The sequence below is a fragment of the Pelobates fuscus genome, chromosome 6 (assembly GCF_036172605.1).
Source record: "Pelobates fuscus isolate aPelFus1 chromosome 6, aPelFus1.pri, whole genome shotgun sequence".
NCBI lineage: Eukaryota > Metazoa > Chordata > Amphibia > Anura > Pelobatidae > Pelobates > Pelobates fuscus.
In genome coordinates this window covers 206020651-206033452 of record NC_086322.1, presented here as the reverse complement: position 1 = coordinate 206033452, position 12802 = coordinate 206020651, and the positions used below count along the sequence as shown (strand labels likewise).

The window sequence follows — 12802 nt, the reverse complement described above, 5'->3', positions numbered from 1 at the left end:
GCAGGTGGTATAGCTGTCCATTTGTCTTGGCAAAATGCCTCCAGGTCATGCAAAGTCAATGGTCATTTTGCATGAACTGCATGTTTGAGATCTCCCCAGAGTGGCTCGATGATATTAAGGTAAGGAGACTGTGATGGCCACTCCAGAGACTTCACCTTTGTGCAGAAGAATGCAAATTGTCTGCCATATTTTCTGATAACATGTCGCATTCATGTTGCCATCAATTTTCACAAGATTCCCGTGCCTTTAGAACTCACACCCCCAAAAACATCAGTGAGCCATCACCATGCTTCACAACAGGAATGGTATTCTTTTCACCATAGGCCTTGTTGACCTTTCTCTTAACATAGCGCTTATGGTTTTGACCAAAAAAGCTCTATTTTGGTCTTGTCACTCCAAATTACAGTACGCCGGAAGCTATGAGATGTGTCAAGGTGTTGTCTGGTATATTGTAACTTGCTTTTGTTTTTGTGGCATTGGCACAGTAAAGGCTTCTTTCTGCCAACTTGACCATGCAGCTATTTTTGTTCAAATATCGTTGTATTGTGCTCCTTGAAACAACCACGCCGTCTTTTCCCAGAGCAGCCAGTATTTCTCCACTTGGTCACAAACACTAGCCAAAGTTAGTGTTAATATTTGAAAATGCAAAAAACTAATCTGAACGCAAATTTTTGCCAGTGTTTGTGACTAAGTGGCTACTAAAAAAAACTGAACATACCCTATTTGCAATACCCTTGGTTGTCTACTATTGCAAATGGTATGCCATCATGGGGATAATTTTCATTCCTGGGCTACCATACGGTCTCAAAGGCAACCTGACGAATTTTAATGTGAAAAAACTGAAACGCAAACCTTATATTTGACTCTGTAACTTTTGAAAACACCATAAAACCTGTAAATGAGGGGTACTGTTATACTCAGGAGACTTCGCTGAACACAAATATTAGTGTTTCAAAACAGTAAAATGTATCACAACAATTATATCGTCAGTGTAAGTGCCATTTGTGTGTGAAAAATGTAAAAAATGTCACTGTCACTGACGATATCGTCGTTGTCATATATATTTTACTGTTTTGAAACACTAATATTTGTGTTCAGCGAAGTCTTCCGAGTAAAACAGTACCCCCCATGTACAGGTTTTATGGTGTCTTGGAAAGTTACAGGGTTAAATATAGTGCTAGAAAATTTAATTCCCTGAACTTTCGGCCTGGGTTGTCAGGCAGGTCCTGCAAATTGTAATTAATGAAATGACCTAATTATGTAAAATTATTACATAAATATATACGTAGAATGATTACATATATATATATATATATATATATATATATATATATATGCAATAAACAATACACAAGATCCAGCGCACTCTCCTATCTACTAAACAGCAACTTCAATGTTGACAGATTTTATTAGTTTGTAAAAGTTTTTTTTAAAAACACCTAATCTAGGCAAAAAATGGGGATTTAGTTACATTATATGATCATACATTGCATAAGCCTGCCACAACGTCAATGTACCCCATCTTTGGCAGGACCTACTCTCACAGTCTAATGTCTGCTCTTATGAGATTAACCACTTACTTGGGAAAAAATTCCATCTGAGGCTCTCTGCAGTACAAGGCTAAATAGGGACCTGAGATGAGGCACCTGTAACAGGGAGGGGTGCAAAACCAAGGAGTTGGCTAGACTCCCAAATATATATAGGAAACATGGGGGGATGGTTGCACTCACCTAAACATGCTTAAATGGGGTGCTGCTGGGGGCCATATTATACAATAAACAATACACAAGATCCAGCGCACTCTCCTATATACTAAACAGCAACTTCAATGTTGACAGATTTTATTAGTTTGTAAAAGTTTTTTTTAAAAACACCTAATCTAGGCAAAAAAATGGGGATTTAGTTACATTATATGATCATACATTGCATAAGCCTGCCATATATATATATATATGTGTGTGTGTATATATATATATATGTATATAATTTTTTTATTATTTTTATTTATATATAGATATATATATATATATATATAGTGATATATACGTATATACTTATGTATATAGATATATATATATATATTATTTCGTTCTACATGTATTTTGATATCAATATAGATATATATAAAAATTTTAAAATACAGTTAGAACGAAATGATGCATGTTTATATATTTTTTATCTATTTATTTTTTATTAATTTTTTAATTTTATTTTTTAACATATTTATATATTTATTTTTTATTATATATAAATATATATATATAATGTAAATTATATATATATATATAATCAATATCATTGTACGTGTATTTTGATATTAATATATATATATAATTATGTATATATTAATATTAAAATACACGTAGACAGTGTATGTATATTTATGTGTATATGTGTATATGTGTATATATATACTTAGATCATATATATAATAAATATATATATGATCTAAGTATATATAATCTTATTTTTACACTGTTTTAACTTTTTTTATTTTTTTCAGACAGCAGAGGGAGTACCTGTCATTACAGGCACTCCCCCTGCTGGCATTGACATGGACGTCTATGCTGTCCATGTGATCACGGGGTCCTCGCAAGGACCTAGCGATCACATGGCCCTGGGGGGCCGAAGAGGACAGAGGGGGACTCCCTGGGCTCCCAGGTAAGTCCCCCATACCGTGATCGCCGGCGTGGGATCGCCAGCGACCGGGTAAGTACAAAAGATCGCAGGACGTTCTATGCCGTCCTGCGGCATTTAGAGCCACCAAAATAAGGACGGCATAGAACGTCCTGCGATCTTAAGGGGTTAATTATAGAAAATGCTTCCACATTATAAATTATTAAATGGTCTAAATGAATGGCTTTTACACTTTAATTTCACTACAGGTCATACTGCAAGGTTAATGTTATTTAGATGATATTTAAAATCTTTAGTATTGTTGCATTCTAAGTTGCTAATAAAATGTTATTTATGAATACTTGAAATCCAGTAATGATTTTATGATTACATAACGTGCTTGTACTTCTAAGGCGTCATTTTTTGTAGATTAATATCATTTTGTTTCAATCAGGTTGGCCATTTGGAAACACAGTTTGCAAGATGAGTGGCATGGTTCAAGGGATCTCTGTATCTGCCTCTGTTTTTACCCTAGTAGCTATAGCAGTGGATAGGTAAGTAATATGCATGAAAATGTGTTTATCACTTTTAGGGATATTTACTACACTGAAAACTGTTTTATTTTTTTTTAATTTTAAAGTTAAAATTAATTTCAAATTTAAAGCTTATGTAGCTGGACTGGAAGAATTTTGCAGCTCAGCTATTTTGGCCTTACATTTGAAATTCTCACAGTAGTTACTAATTATGTTAATGTTTAGTGAAGTCATACATTCACAAAGATCTATAATGTTTAGGGAGTATGCTGTAAGGTTGGATATTTCTCAGGGACCCAGAGACCTCTAAACTGCCATGGACTTTTTAACAGGTTTCTGCTTTTTTTCTTATCTCTCTGAAGCTCTGGGAAAAAGCCCATTAGAATAACACATAGGACAACGTAATGTATTCCAAACAAGCCTCCCATTTTAATACTCACAGAAGAGAGAATATATAGACATATTGATCTAGGGTGATACACATTATTTAGCCAATCACAATTGGCACAGTGTACTTTGAAAACCAAGCGCTTCTAACATTTCACATTAGACCATGTGTTAGGAGCAGCTAAGCAAGCCTGGTCAGCACAAACTCAGGGTGCGGTTTAGTATGTGCAGTGCATGCGACGGAGAGGCTCCTACAGTAATAAATTTTAAATAAAATAAAATATTTCACTGAGATAGCGCAAAAGTACGTAATCAAATATATATTATGTGATATATTAGGCCTAAGCATTAAACCTTGTCCCTTCAAGACCCCTTTCTTCACAAAGTGAACACAAAAATTAATATGCCAAAAGAAAAATAGATACATCACCTGCCCACCCAGTATATCTGGGGCCACGAAAAACCTTAAGGTGGGAAAACCAATTTTTTTAAAGAAATCGCCTCAGGAAACCTGGGTGTGTCCGTGACCATGTAGGTGCCACCTCCATCTCAGGGCTGCATGCTGTTAGTCCAAATTAATTAATTTAGTAATTCCAAATAATTCAATATAAACTTCCCAAAATGATCTCTTTTCAAAATATTGGTATATAAAATGTCAAAAACATAAGTGTCTAGATATATAAAAATATTAAAACATTTTCTACTACATTAAATCAAATCAAAGTTCACTTGAAAATACCAGATCTGTCCTTGATTACTTAGAACCCTCAGTACTAGGTTCTTCAGCTATTAGCATTCCCTTACTACAAAAGCCTGTCTGACCTTTGTATGCAGAGAAAAACACTCCCCTCCTTGTTAAATGAGTGTACTATTAATTTATATATGTAATTATTTCCTCTTTTTTTGGGTAGTTTTTATGAAACATCTCCTAATAAGGCATTTAAACAATATGCTTTTAATTTACCACTACAAGTATACTACATTAGTTTCACAGATGATGGTCACTTATAAACTTAATCATTTCAACATACATATTCTGATCTCTATTAGAAAACATAATTGCACAATTGCCCCATGATCAATTGGGTACACTAGAAGAACCTTGCTTTGGCTGAATCCATCATACTCCCACACTTGTTTATTTAATTTTATATATAAATATATGCATGCCTCCAGAGACAATAACACCCATGTCTACAGATTAATCAAATCATTTTCCATCTCCAAAGAGGACAAGGCTGTAGTGTTAATCTGCTCTTGACACATGTGAGTCAAGGATTTTAGAGGTATATCTGATAAATAAAATCACACACTTACAAAAACTATTTGGGACAATTAATATGGTTATCATAATAATTCATTTTAATTCAGTACTGATAATCATAGATAATAAGCAGTCCTGTACAAAAACAATACTCACCTAATGAAAATCTGTCACAAGGGTCAGGCAAGGCACTTTGTGATGGAAAACATTAATCAAGATTTGATTAGCAGCTGTTTGTGGGGCCCCTTACACTTAGGATGTAACAAGTGCTTTTCTTGCATAGTCCCATACTGTATATTAATCTCCAGGAGTGACGGCATGCAACTATTGCTTCACTCTTGCCGGCTGTACAGCGTTTGATCTGTTTTGAAAACACTAAAGGCTTGAGTTAATGACATGCAAATGTTCTTCTATTTATTATTACACTCATACAGACAATGCCCATTAACATATATCACATCAATTCATTAAAAAACACATTTCATGCTAAACAATCATTGCAATATGACTCATGATGTCATTCCACATAACAAAGAACAAACAGTGACATAGTAACTACACAAAGTGTATACCCAAATTGTACTACAAATATCACATGGAGTTAGGGGAGTTTCATGGGTGGGTCACCATCTTGGAATGGAGCATAACACTGAAGCAGCAGATAAGTTCAACTCAATCTGACATTAATTTATCCCTAGCGCTGTTATGGGGAATATTGTAAAATTCTATCTGAACACAATTTAATGTTTGGACTGGCCACAGGAGTGATTCAACTGGCCTTAGGGTGGTGGAGAATGGAAATACTTTTTCCATAGCTGCAGAACTGTATATAGAAGACACCAGGACAGGATTGATTGATCTGAAGTTTGAGCAATTCAATAAACTCCCACCTGCATACGAAATCCAGAGACACACTCTTTTAAGTTTCCTTTTAACTTCAAATTAAGTGAGTATAATGACAATCCATTAAGTCAGATAAAATGTTAACTCAGAAATAAGGCAGATCATACTGCCTTGAGATATTAAATCAAACAAAACCTACAGGCAAGATACTAAGAAAACTTAAACTGCATTACTGAAGTAAATGCATATCTGGAATCGCATAACTTAGCAATCAAAGTTATAAATACTGGGAAAGAGTGATTGCGCTTTTGGACATAGTGATCCATCTGTTAAAGATGTTTATAAGATCTAAGCCCAACAGACACTGCCATTTGCTTTTTTCTTTTATTTGCTTTTAATTTTTTTTTTACTTTTTACTTTTTTGGTTCAAATTGCAAAACCATTTTAGAATAAAAGGCATTTTAAAATAAAAACAGGGGACAACATGAGCAGAAGAAAGAAACAGGAAACAGAAAGAAAATTGTCTGGTACTGCTCCTAATCTCAGGCATTACTTCTCCCCTTTAATACATACTAAAATATGGCTAACAGGAAAATTACTGATACAAAAACCCCTCAAAAAAGATAGAAAATAGGAGAATAAACCAGATAAATGCTTATATTTCTCTTCTCCTAAAACAAAGCAGATCTGCATCTACTAGACATGGAGGAAACTTTACGCATTATGTCTGATGAACACCATGAAAACTCCCAGACCACTTTGAGAAAGAAAGACCAAGCAATAACTAAAGCCTTCCTAGAGAAAGCATTTTGAAATTTGAAATAAATAACATTATAAAGGAAATTACAAAAATAACTAAAGCAGACAAGGGGAAAAGTTTAAGAAAATTAAGAATCACTCCTACAAATGAAGTTACACATTTAGCAGCAAGAAAAAAATTGCTACAAAAACAGAATATAAAATGAACGATTTAAAAAAAACAACCTATCAGACCTAGAGAATAGATGCAGAGAAATAATGTGAGATTTAGAGATATTCCTGAATCTATACCTCAAGATCAGCTGGATACTTGTGTAACCAAATACCGTATATACTCGAGTATAAGCCGACCCGAATATAAGCCGAGGCCCCTAATTTTACCCCCAAAAACTGGGAAAACGTATTGACTCGAGTATAAGACTAGGGTGGGAAATGCAGCAGCTGCTGGTAAATTTCTAAATAAAATTAGATCCTTAAAAAATTATATTAATTGAATATTTATTTACAGTGTGTGTATATAATGAAGGCAGTGTGTGTATGAGAATACAGTGTGTGTATGAGAATGCAGTGTGTGTGTATGAGAATGCAGTGTATGAGAATGCAGTGTGTATGAATGCAGTGTGTATATATGAATGCAGTGTGTGTATATGAATGCCGTGTGTGTGTATGAATGCCGTGTGTGTGTATGAGAATGCTGTGTATGAGTGCAGTGTGTGTGTATGAGTGCAGTGTGTGTGTATGAATGCAGTGTGTGTATGAATGCTGTGTGTGTGTATGAATGCTGTGTGTGTGTATGAATGCTGTGTGTGTGTATGAATGCTGTGTGTATGAGTGCAGTGTGTGTGTATGAGAATGCTGTGTGTATGAGTGCAGTGTGTGTGTATGAATGCAGTGTGTGTGTATGAATGCAGTGCGTGTGTGTATGAGTGCAGTGTGTGTGTATGAATGCTGTGTGTATGAGTGCAGTGTGTGTGTATGAGAATGCTGTGTGTATGAGTGCAGTGTGTGTGTATGAATGCAGTGTGTGTGTATGAATGCAGTGCGTGTGTGTATGAGTGCAGTGTGTGTGTATGAGAATGCTGTGTGTATGAGTGCAGTGTGTGTGTATGAGAATGCTGTGTGTATGAATGCAGTGTGTGTATATGAATGCAGTGTGTATGAATGCAGTGTCTGTGTGTATGAATGCAGTGTGTGTGTATGAATGCAGTGTGTGTGTATGAATGCAGTGTCTGTGTGTATGAATGCAGTGTGTGTGTATGAATGCAGTGTGTGTGTATGAATGCAGTGTGTGTATGTGTGTGTGTAATGCAGAGTGTGATGCAGAGCCTTGGTGGGGGTGGGCATTTTTATTTTTTAATTATTATTTTAATATTTTTTTTGTTTCATTAAATTTTTTTATTATTATTATTTTTGTATTTTATTATTATTTTGTATTTTATTATTATTTTTATTTTTTTTATTATTATTAATATATATATATACACATTTTTTCGTCCCCCCTCCCTGCTTGCTAGCTGGCCAGGGAGGGGGGCTCTCCTTCCCTGGTGGTCCAGTGGATGGGCACTGTGTAGGAGGGGGCTGTGGGGGCTGCAGAGAGATGTTACTTACCTTTCCTGCAGCTCCTGTCAGCTCTCTGCTCCTCTGCCGGTCCGTTCAGCACCTCGGTCAGCTCCCAGTGTAAATCTCTCGCGAGATTTACACTGTGAGCTGACAGAAGAGCTGAACGGACCGGCAGAGGAGGAGAGAGCTGACAGGAGCTGCAGGAAAGGTAAGTAACATCTCTCTGCAGCCCCCACAGCCCCCAGTCTGTATTATGGCAATGCAAATTGCCATAATACAGACAATTGACTCGAGTATAAGCCGAGTTGGGGTTTTTCAGCACAAAAAATGTGCTGAAAAACTCGGCTTATACTTAAAAGCACTTGGCGTAGACAAATCCAGATATAAACATGTGCTATAAAGGTGCCATAGAGCTTTCAAACCACCAAGGATCCCTAGCTCCAAGCCAAGAGACATTATTATATGCTGCACATCTCCCAAGCTCAAGGAGCAAAACATCAAAGCAGCATGAGATGCCTCCTTGATACTCTGTTTTGCAGAAATAAAGATCTCTTTAGACCTTTCGTTCTTCACTAGAACTGAGAGACGTCAATGCAAAGATTCAACAAAGATTCCATGGAACAAAGGAATTAAATATAAATGGATTATAAGGAGAAAAATATCAAATAGATATTAGATATATTCTGGTTTTTTTTTCTACTTCCTGTTTTTGTTAATTGTACCATAGTTTTAAATGTTCACAGGTTGCACTGTTAATTATCACTAGATATATACAGGGAGGTTTGCACTTATTTCACTCTTAAAAGAACGGGGAGGAGGGGAAAAAAATAACAAGTTTACATTTTTTACCTCATTATGATACATAACAAGATACTTACACCTGTGGAATTTTGATGTACTGCTATATAGAACACCAGCTTAATAATAAGATACATTTAATTAATTGTATTTAAATAAGCAATTAATAAGCACTTAAGTTATTTTTTTACAATATAATCTAAGAATGTTTTTTGATACTATCCCAATACAGGGGACAAAATGTTTTTGTTTTGTGTTTTAACATATTTTGAAATGTCTATAGTTTTTAATCACTAAGAGACACATAAGATCGGGCTGTATTTACTTCACTTTTAAAAATATATTAACATTTTCTTTATTACAATACACAATAAGATACTTAAAACATTTTTTCGATATATATTGTTGTATAGAATACTAGCCTAATAATATGGTACATTATGAATAAGAAGAAAGACAACTTGTCTAGTAAAGAATCAAAAGGAACTAAAGTATTTAAAAAAAGTTTTTATCACAATACTCAAAGAATATATTTGACACTATGTCAGTGTGTGAAGGGAAAAGCAAACAGGATTTTTTTGTTCTCTTCCTTTGAATATAGTGTTTGGCAATTATATTAAAGCTCTAAATGTACATAGCTTACACATTTATTCACCACGAGACATTAATAGAGCAGTTTGCACTTTTTTTTTCTCCCTCCAAAAACAAATCCAAATTATGACTTAAATATACTCTTCAATGTACTCTCTCAAGAGGCAACAAAGATAATGTAATCTCCTTTGCCATTCTGCAAATAATGGCAAAAAATTGAGGTTTGGCTGACTATCTCTGTGAGCCATATTGGGTATGGTACTTACAGAGATATTTCTATACCTATAGAAATATGGGATGTGAGTATGTTTTAATGTTTTTTTTAATTGTATTTGTAAGGTGTTAGTGATGTGGTTGTTGGTACTCTGGACATGGGGGGCTGATATAAAGAAGAAATATGGTTAGATTTGCCATAATTTATACCCAGGGGCTTAATACACCACATAAAAGATACATATTATTTGACTGTATAAAGAGGCAGAAAGCAGATATTTGCAATCTGCAAGAAACCCACTGGAGATCAAGAGGTAAAATAAATCTTATATCTAAAGCATACACCACTATTGTATCCGCATCATTAGAACATAAAAAAAGTGAGGAGTGGCTATATTAATAGCTAACCATATCGGTTTTAAAAGTATTCACATGGAAGAAGATATAGAGGGAAGATACATAATTATTATCTGTAAGATTGATAATACTTTATATACACTGATTGACCTTTTTACCAAAACCATCTCATCTCATGCCTCAAACCAAATTCATCACTACCATTCATAATCAAAATTAAAAAAAAGAACAATAAAATAATAATGTTTGGCGATTTTAACGGTGTATCAGAACCACAACTGGATAAAAACAATATCACAGGAGAAATAAGAGATAAAGGAATAATCAGACTCTCACAAAGATGTAGATCACCAATTCAAAACTATGCATTATATGATATCTGGCTAATCTTCCACCCGTCAGAATCCAACTATACTTGCTTATCCAAATCCCATTGTGCATACTCTTGCATAGATCTTATTTTAGGAGATATCAACTTAGCTCATCAAATCAAAGCAATAAAAATAAATGAGATTTCTTGGTCAGACCATAGCACCGTCATTATGCGGACTAAAAATTATTTTAACATCCCAAGGTCAGACTGGAGATTAAATAGCTTTATTCTAGTGAAACCTGAAAATAGAGATTATATAAGGAAACAGACCAAATATTTTTTCAATAAAAATCTGACAGAAAAGATATCCTCTTCAACAACATAGTGTATGTATAAAGCAGTTATATAGGGAATGTTAATCAAGATAGGATCAACGGATAAAGAATATAGGGAAAGAGACTTAACAGACTTATATATTAAATTGAAGGACTCATCTAGAGCTAACAAGATATCCCCTTCAGATATGCTATCAAATAAAATCATCAATCTAAAAAATAAAATGAATGATGAATTAATAAAGTAAGTAAAACTCTAGAGAGATTAAAATCTATATTTTATCGTAAAGGAAATAGAACAGACAGATTGCTCTCTAATAAATTGAAAACGAAAATGAATGAATTCTATAGGATTATTTACAAAGAGGCTGCTTGCCTCCCAAAAAATAGGAAGAGCCTTCAATGATTACTATCACCAATTATATAATTTACCCACCAAACAAAAAGATCCTAAAGAATGATTTAAATATAAAAACTTCCCAAAGATTCCACAGGAATCCTCAGGAATTTCCTCAGGAAAAACTGAAAGATCTAAACCCCCCAATCTCCCTGACAGAAATTTTTTACTTGAATAGATCATCTAAAAAAAGATAGGGCCGATCTATTTGAGTATGTATTTCGGTCAGAGAGATTGGGGCGTTTAGATCTTTTAGACAGATTGGATGGTTCTTTTTATAAAAGATTAAAAAATGAAATATCCCTATACTAGTAATTACCTTTAATAAATTTATGAGTCAGGCAAAAATACCTAAAGAACTACTCAAGGGCAATATCATATCAATATTGTAAACTAGCAAAAACTCAGAAAAAGTTGATAACTACTATCCAATTTCTTTAGTGAATTTCTTTAGGAGTATGTCCTGAGACAGTGAAAAAGAAGATCATTGGGCAATTAATACACACAAATCATTCTGGGCAGATCTTCGACAAGCCACATAAGAAATATGATTAAGATTTTGCACCAATCCAGTAGAGAGCATGCCCCCATGATGGCCATGTTGTGGAAGCCGAAAAGGCCTTCAACAGGGTCAACTGGGACTTTCTAATATAATCTTTGGTGACCTTTGGATTTTCAGCGAGGATATTAGGAGCAAAAATGGCTTTATACAGAGGACCTCAGGGTTGAATAATTGGTCCAGGCATTAAATCAAATTGGTTCAAGATTTCAAACGGTACTCATAAAGCCTGCCAGTTATGCCCTTTATTATATATATTTTACTACTGACTCCCTGGCAGCAGAGATAAAATCTAACCTTGAAATCAAGGGTTTTGGTTATAATCATCACCAGAAAATTATGTTGTACACAGATGATATCCTTCTGAGCATCACAAATCCAAGAGAAACAGTTGATGAAATCATGAACAGTATTCAGAACTTCAATAATTATTCTAATTATAAATTATACACAGAAAAATCTATGGCATTATATTGTAACACCACTCAAATTGGGGGGTGTCCGGAGCAGAACGCCAAACGAGATGGCCGCATGAGACCGGGGCTCTGTGCATGGCGGCCGAATAAAGTGTGCCCAGTTCGACACCACAAGATTAAAAACGGAAGAGATCTACAGGGAAAGATAACACAAAGATATATACCCTAGATGGGATATATAAAAAAGGGGGTTATAGGTTACACATAAGGATATATAGAGAAATACAACCTTAAAATCAGAATAGATATGGAACCAAGATGAATATAAAAAATAGAAGCTGAATATGGTGAAACACGTAATGTGATATATATGTTGGAAGGCAGGGCCTGTATTTGTGGGAGGGGCTATAGACCTACATAAGGGACTCCCCCCTTCCCTCACTTACCTTCGTTGGTCTAGACGAATAGCCTGATACTCGCAGGCTTCCGTTACTCCTGACTTCCTGGTTCGTATCGTCACTTCCGGCGAGACACGGCGCACTCCCCTGACGTCACGCGCTGACTTCCGCCAGCTCCACAGGCCCACCGGCTCTCCTAACCCGGCCCTAAACAGCGATTCAGCGACCGGCCTCTCCTCCTCGCCAAACCGTTTTTTGGTGCGGTAAGCTGGGCTCCCACGTGGGGATAACTGGACAGAGACTCCATTACAGCTTAGGAGTCTCTGTTCCCGGCCGCCGGTGAAACCGGTCTTAAGGGGAAAGGGGGGGGGGGAAGACCGGCAATCTCCTTACTGCCGGACGGGAACAGGCTCAACCAGACCCCTATAACGTTAGAGGTCCCTGTTCCCGCCGACCACACACA

The 12802-nt window shown here is 35.5% G+C and overlaps 1 protein-coding gene across 1 annotated transcript in view; it reads left to right on the top strand.

Annotated features, from left to right (window-relative positions):
- NPFFR2 (neuropeptide FF receptor 2) overlaps positions 1–12802 on the top strand; it is a 424393-nt gene that overhangs the window by 371046 nt on the left and 40545 nt on the right. Inside the window, exon 4 of the mRNA XM_063425315.1 lies at positions 3071–3170. Within this exon, the coding sequence (XP_063281385.1) occupies positions 3071–3170 (100 nt within the window). The remainder of the gene's footprint in view (positions 1–3070; positions 3171–12802) is intronic.